This window comes from Oncorhynchus mykiss, chromosome 17, assembly GCF_057628025.1.
Source record: "Oncorhynchus mykiss isolate SJ-2025 chromosome 17, ASM5762802v1, whole genome shotgun sequence".
NCBI lineage: Eukaryota > Metazoa > Chordata > Actinopteri > Salmoniformes > Salmonidae > Oncorhynchus > Oncorhynchus mykiss.
In genome coordinates, this window is record NC_143038.1 from 1,189,527 (window position 1) to 1,204,060 (window position 14,534).

A 14,534-nucleotide genomic window follows, 5' to 3' on the forward strand; every position below is an offset into this window, starting at 1 on the left:
GTCGGAGCACCAAGGAAAATATTCAGATTATAAAGATATAAATATATGAAAGTTATTAGGAAAATTATATCTGATCACTTAGTCTTCTGACTAATGAATTATTCTTTACCTCACGTTAGTCTCATTCCAAACGTTGTAAATTGTTAGTTATCTGCACGAAGGGAAGTGGGGGTCGACTGAGATGAGACACGACAAAGTTGATCTTTATAACAATTGAAATGCTAATCCTTTGCACATGAACGCTCACTCATTCGGGAATAATTGCAATCAATATATATATTTACGCTCAGTGTGTCATCGGGATCTCTGTTGAAAAGTTTGTTTCTGTTGGAGAGTCTGTCCGTCCTCTCGCTCTCTCTCTCTGTCGTGGTTAGAATGGATAGTTCAGAGTAACATTCATTCATGTCGTTATAGAATAGATGTTACAGCGGTTGTCAGTCTTCGCGTTCAATGATACCGAATTCCTAGCTGGAAACTAGTAATTATTATCAAAGACTTGTTCTTATTCTGTCGGTATCGATAGTCTAATAGTTTAACCACGTGGTATGGTTAAAAGATTCAGCCATCTACTCAAACCTTAGCTTATACTCAGGTTTATGGTCTCCTCTCAAACCTTGGCCCTATCGTTATCGAGGTAAGCTGGTCTCAACCTTAGTCCTCTCGTAATTGAGAGAAACATGGTCTGGTGATAGAAAACCCGGGTGGGGCTTTCATTCGGAAGAGCAGAAAATGGCCTGTCCCAGGATGCCCAACCATAACTGTGCTCATGGGCGGTCCTCTGATTTAGTTAAACTCCAAAGGGAATTGGAGTTTCCTTCATTAAACAGACCAAAATCACATTACACAATTTCACAAACAGTATCATCCTCACTCATTTATCTTATACAACAATTAGATGTAAGCCTCATAACTGAGGCTATTATATAAACAGTGTTATGGTAATGTGGCCATATTTTGTCTCCCATGAGTTTCACAAAATTGTACCAAACGGACCAGTTCGTAGCTGGATTCTTCAACCAATCTTTTATACCTTCTCCAGAACATAAATGTTGTTCGAACCTCAAGTTCTGTGAGGTGGAAGAAATTCCTTTTGTTCTCTCTATGAAAACTCAATCTCTCTCTATACTGTGGCCATGAGGAGACAATCTCCTCCAGGAATGTACGACCTGAGGTCGCAGCATCCTGAGTGTAGGAGACAGAGAGAGGGGGATAGTGATCGCTGTACCCAAAGAGGGCAAAGTCATGACATAGGCTAGGCAGTACAAACCCCCAGGGAGGAAAGCGCTGGTCTAAAGTAGTGCACTATATAGGGAGTTGGGGGCTGGCTGGGATGTACAGTATTTCTATTGGTCTGCCAGACAGTTCCTCCCTGCAGGCAGTGTTGCAGCTGGAATGGGGGACCGATTTTTACTGACGCACACGTCAATATAATTAATTGGCTGGCACTTGCTCTCTCGGTCGCTCTCTCTCTCTCGGTCGCTCTCTCGCTCGCTCGCTCTCTCTCTCGCTCTCTCTCTCAATTCAATTTAAGGGCTTTATTGGCATGGGAAACTAATGTTAACATTGCCAAAGCAAGTTAACATATGTCTTTCTCTCTCGGTCTCTCGCTCTCTCTCTCTCCCACCTTGCAACACAGTCCACATGAAAGAGTATCATTGTGCTCACTAAACTAGCAAGGCTGTTGGGAGTGTGTCTAGTTGTAATTACAGGCTATTCTATGATTCACTTGGACCATGGTGTGTGTGTGTGTCTATAACTGTGAGTACTTATTTGACCAGATTGTGTGTCTGGATGGGGTAGTGGTGTCATTAAAACTGTCAGTGGTGACGTAAAACCCTTTCATCACCTCCCTCACACACAATACGCGCGATAGCAAACCCAGCTACAGTCTAGTCATAAGTGTCTGTTGTCCTTTCCCACGCTACAGGGTTCATCCCAGCGCTCTTACCTGTCTGTCAGCAGCCCTACAGTCAGCAGGAAGAGGATCATCCCAACAAATAGATAGTTGAATGCGAGGCTGATTTATTTTAACAACACGTTAGGTAATACAGAAATATTACATACTGTAGATGTGTAACATTTATACATGGAAGGCTTTAATATAGTGCTGTTTATGGCTTTGTCACACAAAATATAAGTCTTTATTCTGATACGATTAAAAGGGAGAGTCTTTGGAGTGTATCCTGAAAGAGATTTCTTTCTCACAGTGACAGCTATTGGAACAGCTCCAATCTGCATGTCTTAATAATGAGAGAGAAGCTCAAAGACTATATTAAAGACACCATTTTGAAAGATGAATATCTCTTTGTTGTGAATGCACACGGAATCCTCTCTTCCTAAGCCTGACCGTCCAACCAATCACACACGTCCTCCCATACGCTCCAACCAATAACTGGAGAGACGTGGCTCGTGAAAGTGGGAAAGCTCTCTGTGACCGTGGCTTGACTTTTCAGTTTAGTGTTGTTTTTTCTCAGGCAGGATGGTGGACAGCTATTCATGTCAAGAGAAGGACCTCAGGCCAGCTTGATTAGATTTGGGCTCTGGCTGTTTGTTTTAACTCAATGTTAGGACAGTGTTATGGCACAGGGTTGCCTTGTGGGTTTAAACACACACACACCACAGCAGCTAGCTAACATGCTCTTCCGTGAGCTGTATCTGTGTTTTATTGTAGTCTCTCTGCAGAGGATTAGAGGGTCGGAAAACGTATGATCACATCCACTTTAATCTGTTAGATGAAGGTGATGGGGATGAAATCCCTGCCGCTCAGCGTTATAATCTGTCTTTGAACAAGCTCGCACACTGCAAATGCCTGCCACAGTGTGTGTGTGTGTGTGTGTCATACACACGTGCTGGCCTTTCCAGTAAAAGACTATTAAGACTGATGCAGATTCAGAAGTAATGAAGGCAGTTGTAATCAAGTTCCGCACACAGGATCCCCCCCAGGCCTGATAAATAGAACCATGGGAACAGTATGGAGTTTATGACAAGTCTTTTCACTCCAGCCTGTAACAGCACAGTCGACAGTATAATAGAAACGTCCAGAACAAACCTCAAGCCCAGCAGACACCCTATCCACATCCGCACCACTGCAGTGCAGCAACCAGACCTAGCCAAAACCGTCACTATGGCAACAGGGCCCGAACGACAACGGAATGTTTGGCCTCGACTCAGAACCCCTCAGAACCCCTAGAGTTATACTGGCTCTGTGTTCTGTTCTGTGTTCCCGGGAGATGCTGTAGAGATTTTACAATACCACCCCCACAAGGGGGGAAATGAATCGACCCGATCCCATCCGCAAACAATAATGGACTATCCCATGGGGCCAGCCGGCTGGGGGGGGTTAGAGAAGAGTAGACTGTCAGAAATGTTTTGTGTTTAGGGCGAGACTCTGGTTCTATACCCAGGCTGTTGTGGAGCTGACTACTCTTATGCAAGTGTGTGTGTGTGTCTGAGAGACATGGAATAAAAACATTAATATTGGATGTGTTCCTATTTAGGAAGTCATTGTACTGAAATGGTGTCACGTCCTATTTCTTCCCCCTCTCTGAATCTTGTTTTTAAGAGATGCGCTGTAAGACGTTTATAAGAGTTGACCCAGGTCACTAAGTAACGGAACAACGGTTCCTCTCTTGCAAAAGCAACAATTGCAACATGGTGGCCCATCCCGTTGTCAGTTAGCCATTCTATACAGTCTTTCAAGCTATTACTTGTTTATTACAATTCCGTTTATTGGCTTTTGATCTCTTTTTATAGTATATATAGCTAACATTTTATATGTAAATAGGGATTTTTCTGATTGATGTGTTTCAGTACATCAAGACTAACCGTGCTATTATAAACAGTTTCTCTCTCAAATTATAGTGTTGTTTTTATAAAGAGATAATGAGATGTAATGGGATATCAAAGTTATTGCCTTAGTAACTCTTGTACTGAGGTTAAATCTAGTCAACACTGTGGTAAATCTAAGCCCTGCTGTTGAAGAGTGTGTGGGCGGTGTGTTTGTGTGTGACTCGCCCCAGTTCCCTTGATCCTCAGCTCTACCTGTCCTAGTTCCAGTTGTGGCAGTGCTTTGGAAACAGCACTGGGTCAGTCAGGAAGTGAGGTGACCCCCCTCAGTAGTAGTGTTGGTACGGCCAGTAACCCCCCTCAGTAAGTAGTAGTGTTGGTACGGCCAGTAACCCCCCTCAGTAAGTAGTAGTGTTGGTATGGCCAGTAACCCCCCACAGTAAGTAGTAGTGTTGGTACGGTCAGTAACCCCCCTCAGTAAGTAGTAGTGTTGGTACGGTCAGTAACCCCCCTCAGTAAGTAGTAGTGTTGGTACGGTCAGTAACCCCCCTCAGTAAGTAGTAGTGTTGGTACGGTCAGTAACCCCCCTCAGTAAGTAGTAGTGTTGGTACGGCCAGTAACCCCCCTCAGTAAGTAGTAGTGTTGGTACGGCCAGTAACCCCCCTCAGTAAGTAGTAATGTTGGTACGGCCAGTAACCCCCCACAGTAAGTAGTAGTGTTGGTACGGCCAGTAACCCCCCTCAGTAAGTAGTGTTGGTAGGAGATAATGAGATGTAATGGGATATCAAAGTTATTGCCTTAGTAACTCTTGTACTGAGGTTAAATCTAGTCAACACTGTGGTAAATCTTAGCCCTGCTGTTGAAGAGTGTGTGGGCGGTGTGTTTGTGTGTGACTCGCCCCAGTTCCCTTGATCCTCAGCTCTACCTGTCCTAGTTCCAGTTGTGGCAGTGCTTTGGAAACAGCACTGGGTCAGTCAGGAAGTGAGGTGAACAGAGAAAGAGATGGAGAGGAAGAAAAATAAGACAGAATGGGGTAAAGAAGGGTATGTAGTAGTGTGTGCCTGTATCAGTACTGCTGTAAGTAGTGCAGGGGGGACTTGAGGATGTGGAGATTACAGAAGGATAGACCTCTCTGTCCCTGGTCAGCCAGCCAGTTTAGACCAGTCAGTCAGTCTGGGTTTACTGAGAGAGTGACACACACAGACCTCCAGTCTAATCTGTGATTGTTTCTCTCTTCTTCTTCATTTTCTCTCTCCCCCTCTCTCTCCTCGTCTCCAGGCCTTTAAGGATGAGTTGGAGGGGCTGATTGAGGAGCAGAAGAAGAAAGGCAACAACCCCACTGGTCTCCTGGCCCTCCGACAGATCGCTGACTTCTTCATGTCTTCATCCGTGGCTGGCTTCAGCACCTCACCCCTAAGTAAGTAGTAGTGTTGGTACGGCCCCTAACCCCCCTCTGTAAGTAGTAGTGTTGGTACGGTCAGTAACCCCCCTCAGTAAGTAGTAGTGTTGTTACGGCCAGTAACCCCCCTCAGTAAGTAGTAGTGTTGGTACGGTCAGTAACCCCCCTCAGTAAGTAGTAGTGTTGTTACGGCCAGTAACCCCCCTCAGTAAGTAGTAGTGTTGGTACGGCCAGTAACCCCCCTCAGTAAGTAGTAATGTTGGTACGGTCAGTAACCCCCCTCAGTAAGTAGTAGTGTTGGTACTGCCAGTAACCCCCCTCAGTAAGTAGTAGTGTTGGTACGGTCAGTAACCCCCCTCAGTAAGTAGTAGTGTTGTTACGGCCAGTAACCCCCCTCAGTAAGTAGTAGTGTTGGTACGGTCAGTAACCCCCCTCTGTAAGTAGTAGTGTTGTTACGGCCAGTAACCCCCCTCAGTAAGTAGTAGTGTTGGTACGGTCAGTAACCCCCCTCAGTAACTAGTAGTGTTGGTACGGTCAGTAACCCCCCTCAGTAAGTAGTAATGTTGGTACGGTCAGTAACCCCCCTCAGTAAGTAGTAGTGTTGGTACGGTCAGTAACCCCCCTCAGTAAGTAGTAGTGTTGGTATGGCCCCTAACCCCCCTCAGTAAGTAGTAATGTTGGTACGGGTCAGTAACCCCCCTCAGTAAGTAGTAATGTTGGTACGGTCAGTAACCCCCCTCAGTAAGTAGTAGTGTTGGTACGGCCAGTAACCCCCCTCAGTAAGTAGTAGTGTTGGTACGGTCAGTAACCCCCCTCAGTAATAGTAATGTTGGTACGGTCAGTAACCCCCCTCAGTAATAGTAATGTTGGTACGGTCAGTAACCCCCCTCAGTAAGTAGTAATGTTGGTACGGCCAGTAACCCCCCTCAGTAAGTAGTAGTGTTGGTACGGTCAGTAACCCCCCTCAGTAAGTAGTAATGTTGGTACGGCCAGTAACCCCCCTCAGTAACTAGTAGTGTTGGTACGGTCAGTAACCCCCCTCAGTAAGTAGTAATGTTGGTACGGGTCAGTAACCCCCCTCAGTAAGTAGTAGTGTTGGTACGGTCAGTAACCCCCCTCAGTAAGTAGTAGTGTTGGTACTGCCAGTAACCCCCCTCAGTAAGTAGTAGTGTTGGTACGGCCAGTAACCCCCCTCAGTAAGTAGTAATGTTGGTACGGTCAGTAACCCCCCTCAGTAAGTAGTAGTGTTGGTACTGCCAGTAACCCCCCTCAGTAAGTAGTAGTGTTGGTACGGCCAGTAACCCCCCTCAGTAAGTAGTAGTGTTGGTACGGCCAGTAACCCCCCTCAGTAAGTAGTAGTGTTGGTACGGTCAGTAACCCCCCTCAGTAAGTAGTAATGTTGGTACGGGTCAGTAACCCCCCTCAGTAAGTAGTAATGTTGGTACGGTCAGTAACCCCCCTCAGTAAGTAGTTATGTTGGTACGGGTCAGTAACCCCCCTCAGTAAGTAGTAGTGTTGTTACGGCCAGTAACCCCCCTCAGTAAGTAGTAGTGTTGGTACTGCCAGTAACCCCCCTCAGTAAGTAGTAGTGTTGGTACGGCCAGTAACCCCCCTCAGTAAGTAGTAGTGTTGGTACGGCCAGTAACCCCCCTCAGTAAGTAGTAATGTTGGTACGGGTCAGTAACCCCCCTCAGTAAGTAGTAATGTTGGTACGGTCAGTAACCCCCCTCAGTAAGTAGTAGTGTTGGTACTGCCAGTAACCCCCCTCAGTAAGTAGTAGTGTTGGTACGGCCAGTAACCCCCCTCAGTAAGTAGTAATGTTGGTACGGTCAGTAACCCCCCTCAGTAAGTAGTAGTGTTGGTACTGCCAGTAACCCCCCTCAGTAAGTAGTAGTGTTGGTACGGCCAGTAACCCCCCTCAGTAAGTAGTAGTGTTGGTACGGCCAGTAACCCCCCTCAGTAAGTAGTAGTGTTGGTACGGCCAGTAACCCCCCACAGTAAGTAGTAGTGTTGGTACGGCCAGTAACCCCCCTCAGTAAGTAGTGTTGGTAGGGCCCGTAACACCCCCCCCCCCTGTGAGTGGTAGTGGTAGGTCCATTAGGGCACGCCGTAGCAAAGTAAAATGAAAATGAGCATTTCTTATTGAATGTTCAGGTAATCCCTCCCTGTTTCGGGTTAGTTTTTCAGTTTTCTTCAGTTTGGTGCCTAATGAAAACAATCCTGGTGGTACGGCCCGTAACCCCCCTCAGGAGGCAGTGCTGTTGGTACAGCCCGTCACCCAGGCAATGCCCAACTGCCACTCACTGGAGCTGCGTACCATACGATTGACTTTCAACTAAGCCAATATTTTTAACTCTATTGTTTTTGAAAAGTTGAGACTTCCAAATCTGTATAGACACACACACACACACACACTTGGTAGAACGCACGCTCATACACAAAAACGCACACTATCTATCAGTAACCTGTCCCTCCTAGCTGACTCTGGAAAAGCCTGGCATATTTTGCTCTGTTTTCATCCCCTGTTCAGTCCAGGTTTCCACATGTGAAATCTGTTTCCAATCATGCAATTACAGACCTCGGAATGTGGAACTAATGATCAATTACCACGACAACCACTGAAATATAGAGTCCTCAGTTATACCTCATATATCCCATAATATGTCCACATAATAACACCACTAATCTCAGCAACCAGTGGAAAGTTACGGAATTTGCTGTAATTTGTTGTAAATGAGGAATGAAAAGGATAAGATTGTCAAGTATTATTTATTACTTAGGAAATATGTGAAGTAAGATGATTGAATTATTTAAAATGTACTGTAACTACATAGAATTGTCTTTGATATGAACATTGCCAGTGTGAAAGGATGGCTTGTTGCTATTTGTGTCCACTGTCCAGTGTAGAGCACCCTATAGTAAATCAGTTGGTTAGATGAGACGGATCCAGATGCATTCTACCGCTGTCTCGGATGGTTATTATCGGTTATTAACAACTGATCTGAAATCTGTTTAGTATCTAATATGCAGTTTATAATCTAATATACAGGCTGTGTGTATTGATTGTTAATGATTCATGTCATTATTCATATTGATAATTATACAGAGAACAAGAGAGCTATCAATCCCCACACTCAACAATAAAAAAAATCATTTTTAACCCTCTCTGCTTTGCTTTCTCTGCTCACCCCCTCTCCAGGCCTTGGAATGGTCACTCCCATCAACGACATGTATGGAGTGGAGTCTACCACTCTGGTGAAGGGGGAGAAGCAGACACGCTGCAAGCTGGCCAGCCTCTACAGACTGGTGGACCTGTTCAGCTGGGCACACTTCGCCAGCTCCTACATCACAGTAAGAAATAAGACTTGCACTAACCTCATTCAGAACTGTAATAACCGTGTCATAACTCATCATAAACCTATTCTGTAGAACTGTGTTTTGAGACATACTGCAAGCAGGTATGTGTCATCTGAGTTCTGTCTATCCCCTGCCTACAGGACTACCCTCAGGATGTGTTTTCAGGACACATACAACTGTGTGCCCGTCCTTTTGTTTGGGAGCAGTGTGTTTGAGCATCAGGTTCCTAAAGTTTTATTTGTGTCAGCAGCAGCAGCACTGTGCAGTTTCAAGGTCATAACAAGGTGTTTTAACGTTGTTGTGTCCAGGTCCGAGTCAGCAAAGAGCAGGACCACATCCTCATCATCCCCAGAGGACTGTCATTCGCTGAGGCGTCCGCATCCAACCTGGTGAGTCCAATCACAACGCACCAGGAAGCACATGCACCCAATAACAAACAACCAACCAAGCCTGTACCCAGTCAGGAGTGAGCTCTCTTTTTAGACGTGTGCTGGACTGTGTTCAGTAGTACCAAACAGGATAAAAGGTTTTGAAATGGAAGAGCAACTATCTCTGATATTGTCCAATAAGAATGCTCATTGTCCTTCTCCAATTCAAACCGTTTTATCCCATTTGGTCCTACTGAACACAGCCCAGGTTGGAGGTGTAGTCTGTGTGTTTGTGCCAGTAAGCCAATGTACTGCGCCATGTGGAGTAAAAGGTTTCTGGCAGCCCTTCTCATAAACCCAGCACAACAGCGCCAACACTTAATCAGCCGTCTATTTCCTTGAATTATTTGAGAGAAAACTATTGGATTAGCAGAAATCTAACATTCTGGCACAGAGGCTGACAATGGTCTGAGTTTAGTCAAGCCATGGAGGTCAGGGGAGTAGAGTAATGTGCTTGATATGGCGAATACAATGTTATCCTGCAGTTACATTACTGTATCTCTTCATTGGTGAGATTGGGATATTGCTGACTGTGGAAATTCCTACAGTATGTTACTTTTTGAAGAGTATTTTATCACTGACTCTTTGTTGCGTCTGTGATTGTCCATGTTATTGTCTGACTGGCTGCCATGTTATTGTCTGACTGGCTGCCATGTTATTGTCTGACTGGCTGCCATGTTATTACCAAAACCACCCTGTCTATTTGTCATTGTCTCTGGTCCAGTGTCAGTGGTGGTAGTGAATGCTGGGTAATGTTGATGTCCTTGTCTAGTTTTGCTGCAGAACCGCTGGTGTTACTTTCTCTTTCTACTTTCTCTTTCTTAGTTTCTATTTCTACTTTCTCTTTCTACTTTCTCTTTCTTAGTTTCTATTTGCTGCTCTAAGAAGAAAAATAATGGCCTCCCCTATAGGACTCACTCGCTCTCTCATTCACTCACTCTCTCACTCTCTCATTCACTCTCTCATTCACTCTCTCATTCACTCACTCACTCACTCCAAGCACCAGTTTCTGTGACACGTCAAGTGCATTGCAGGTGAACAATCAGTGAGTTGTTGACAGGTGGGAGTAACAAGCATCACTTAGCTCAGCTGTCTGACAGGGTGGGGCTCAGACTGGATCAGTAACTCAGTAGAGAGAGAGAGTGCAGAGAGACAGACAGAGGGAAGATCTCAATTGCATTCTCCTCTCTCCTCATCTCCTTCTCGAAACCTATTGGAGGAGAAAGCCAGAGGTCCCTCCCCTCCGACCTTCTCCTCCAATTGGTTTTGAGAAGGAGATGAAAGAGGAGAATGCAATTGAGATCTTCCCAGAGAGAAGAATAACTAGGCCAAATGTCATTGTGAAGAGATGCAGAACTCTTCACTCCGATGTTAACTTAGTGATGACTGAATTGAATAAAGAATGTTGGTAACTTGTATTTGGAAGTTGAAAAGATCCTTCTCCTAGTATATGTCTGGTTTCTCTTGGTCACAAACGGCAGAGTAACATTTAGAAACGTAATCTTTACTGTAGTACTGTAGTCACACACACAGAAGCTTTGTCTCTGTGAGATGACTGAGACTACTGTACTACAGCTGACTACTATACTCCAGCTGGCTACTATACTACAGCTGACTACTACACAGCTGGCTACTATACTACAGCTGGCTACTATACTACAGCTGGCCACTATACTCCAGCTGGCTACTATACTCCTGCTGGCTACTATACTCCTGCTGGCTACTATACTCCAGCTGGCTACTATACTAGAGCTGACTACTATACTAGAGCTGACTACTATACTACAGCTGGCTACTATACAGCTGGCTACTATACTCCAGCTGGCTACTATACTCCAGCTGGCTACTATACTCCAGCTGGCTACTATACTCCAGCCGGCTACTATACTCCAGCTGGCTACTATACTACAGCCGACTACTATACTAGAGCCGACTACTATACTAGAGCCGACTACTATACTAGAGCTGACTACTATACTAGATCCGACTACTATACTCCAGCTAACTACTATACTCCAGCTGGCTACTATACTCCAGCTGGCTACTATACTCCAGCTGACTACTATACTCCAGCTGGCTACTATACAGCTGGCTACTATACAGCTGACTACTATACTCCAGCTGACTACTATACTCCAGCTGGCTACTATACTACAGCTGGCTACTATACTCCAGGGGACCACTAGCTGGCTACTCTACTCCAGCTGACTACTATACTCCAGATGACTACTATACAGCTGGCTACCATACTCCAGCTGACTACTATACTACAGCTGGCTACTATACTCCAGCTGGCTACTATACTCCAGCTGACTACTATACAGCTGGCTACTATACAGCTGACTACTATACTCCAGCTGGCTACTATACTACAGCTGGCTACTATACTCCAGCAGACCACTAGCTGGCTACTCTACTCCAGCTGACTACTATACTCCAGATGACTACTATACAGCTGGCTACCATACTCCAGCTGGCTACTATACTCCAGCGGACCACTAGCTGATTACTATACAGCTGGCTACTATACTCCAGCTGACTACTATACAGCTGGCTACTATACTCCAGCTGGCTACTATACTCCAGCAGACCACTAGCTGGCTACTATACTCCAGCTGACTACTATACTTCAGCTGACTACTATACAGCTGGCTACTATACTCCAGCTGACTACTATACAGCTGGCTACTATACTCCAGCGGACCACTAGCTGACTACTATACAGCTGGCTACTATACTCCAGCTGACTACTATACAGCTGGCAACTATACTCCAGCTGGCTACTATACTCCAGCGGACCACTAACTGACTACTATACAGCTGGCTACTATACTACAGCTGGCTACTATACTCCAGCTGGCTACTATACTCCAGCGGACCACTAGCTGACTACTATACAGCTGGCTACTATACTCCAGCTGACTACTATACAGCTGGCTACTATACTACAGCTGGCTACTATACTCCAGCCGACTACTATACTCCAGCGGACCACTAACTGACTACTATACTCCAGCTGGCTACTATACTACAGCTGGCTACTATACTCCAGCTGGCTACTATACTCCAGCGGACCACTAGCTGACTACTATACAGCTGGCTACTATACTCCAGCTGACTACTATACAGCTGGCTACTATACTACAGCTGGCTACTATACTATAGCTGACTACTATACTCCAGCGGACCACTAGCTGACTACTATACAGCTGGCTACTATACTCCAGCTGACTACTATACAGCTGGCTACTATACTACAGCTGGCTACTATACTCCAGCTGGCTACTATACTCCAGCTGGCTACTATACTCCAGCTGACTACTATACTCCAGCTGGCTACTATACTCCAGCCGACTACTGTACTCCAGCTGACTACTATACTCCAGCTGACTACTATACTTCAGCTGACTACTACACTCCAGCGGACCACTAGCTGACTACTAACGGCCTCTTTTCTCTTTTCCTTTCCCTCTCTTTCTCCACGGGTCTGTTATGGGTTTGAACTCATTAGGGGGAAGGTTTTAGAGGTCGAACACCATTGACTTCCTGAGAGAAAGGAAGTCATCCAGAGCTCAGTGTGTGAGAGGTCGCTGTGTAGTGAAAGGTCACTGAAAGGTCACAGGGGGGTCAGGGTTGATATTCTGGGCTCTTGCGTGTCTCAGCTGTCTGAGCTAGAAGGTGAAGGAGAGGATACCTGTAGGAAGACAGCTGGCCCTATGATTATGTTTGATTATGTTTCATTAGTAGTTAGTATGGGAACTGAGAAGGTAAGAGACATTCCACTCCGTTAGCGCTCATGATCTTTGACACGAGGATTAGTTGTTTGATTGAGAGTTTGTTGGATCATCGTTGTTGTTGTTTTGAAAGGATTACCTGTTTGACTCCATGCTCCAAGCCAAACACCCAGCAGGCACTCCTTCTGATCAGCTGGGCATTCACATCCAAACACAGTCCCTCTCTCTGACGTACCATACTCCCATTACAGGGTTTATTCAATTTAGCCACATCGAAAAGCAATATGAAGCAAGGATCTATTCGCTAGCTAGTGGATGATCTATGTGGATTCTATGTGCATCCCAAAAGGTACCCTATTCCCTACCTTTAGACCAGAACCCTATGGGCACCCTGGTCATAAGTGGTGCACTATGTAGGGTGCCATTTGGGACTGAGACTGTTACATCCTCGAGCTAGCCTTCCTCTAACCCTTGAATTGTCCCTAGGGTATGATGCACTTATAAAACACTTACATGACATTTAATACAGTAGATGTATACTCAGAAATCAGATTTCCAAATTAGATTTGGGGATCATTTTAGTCTCACAAGAGTTGGGTCACAATAAGTAAAGAATTCTGGCCAGCTGCTGCTATTGAAGTTGGATGGTCTCCATTGAAAACAGTACAGCAGAGAGAGGGGGGGGGGGCACACCCCCTTCTGGCTGAACTGTCCACTGAGATTCACGTCATATCTGGGGTGGGGTCAGGAGATCAAAATGTATCTCTGTGATTGGTTCAACTCAAAGGACCCCAAGGAATTCAAGGATATGTGAACTCCATAGACATGTGGGTCACCTCTTCTCTATGTCTAACAAGCTGATAGCTACCAAGGGGTCTGCTGCCTTTGTACGTCGTTGTCCCAGAATGCAAACGTGTCATCAGCCTGCGTCACATTTCATATTCAACTCAACAACACTTCCCTCCATTATTTTTAGGACTGCTGTGCACACGCATACAGTAGAACTTGAGCTGTTCTGACGTCTGATTGGCAGACTTGTAGAGGGGTCCGGACACTGAAGGATGTGATTGGTCTCTTACAATCCAAACATGTGATGTAACTCATTAGTGTTCGATCGGCTGGTCTGGTCTGTTCGTCTGACAGCTGCCACGTTAGACATGGTTTACTGGTTATTTCATCTAACTGGACAAACGAATCCATTCGACTGGTGTTTGTCATCCTCCCACTGTCCCATATGGCTGTCAGGCTGGAAAACAGAGTCGGCATTTCATATTCAGAGTCTGTAACAGTATACAGTACATATTTAGCCTGGTCATCTGGTGATTCTGTAAGTACAAATAGATGTTAGATTTATACTGAACAAAAAAGATAAACGCAACATGCAACAATTTCAGTTTTTACTGAGTTACAGTTCGTATAAGTCAATTAGGCCCTAATCTATGGATCTCACATGACCGGGCAGGGGTACAGCCATGGGGGGGCCTTGGAGGGCATAGGCCCACCCACTTGGCAGCCAGGCCCACTCACTGGGGAGCCGGGCCCGTCCAATCAGAATTTGTTTTTCCCCACAAAAGGGCTTTATTACAGACAGAAATACTGCTCAGCACACCACTTTGGCTGTGTTGTCTCATCATAATTTGTTGTGTATGGAGAACTGGCTGTACTCTGTCCTTTCCTCCTCTCTCGCTCTCTCGCTCTCTCTCTTTCTGCTCTCCAACCCTCTTCGGTAGCCGGTAATCTAATGACACATGGTCATGAAGTTCTCAGTGAGGACATACAGTATCAAGACCAGACACGGTTACCATTCCTTCTGTACATTTCCTGATGATG

General features: G+C 45.5%; 1 protein-coding gene across 18 annotated transcripts in view; it reads left to right on the forward strand.

Annotated features, from left to right (window-relative positions):
* The window catches only part of LOC110485619 (gamma-adducin), a 144,128-nt gene that overhangs the window by 112,681 nt on the left and 16,913 nt on the right, over positions 1 to 14,534 (forward strand). For all 18 annotated transcript variants that reach the window (XM_090204371.1, XM_090204366.1, XM_090204377.1 and 15 more), the window contains 3 exons: positions 5,065 to 5,203; positions 8,385 to 8,536; positions 8,851 to 8,931. In XM_090204371.1, coding sequence (XP_090060497.1) covers positions 5,065 to 5,203; positions 8,385 to 8,536; positions 8,851 to 8,931 — 372 coding nt within the window. The remainder of the gene's footprint in view (positions 1 to 5,064; positions 5,204 to 8,384; positions 8,537 to 8,850; positions 8,932 to 14,534) is intronic.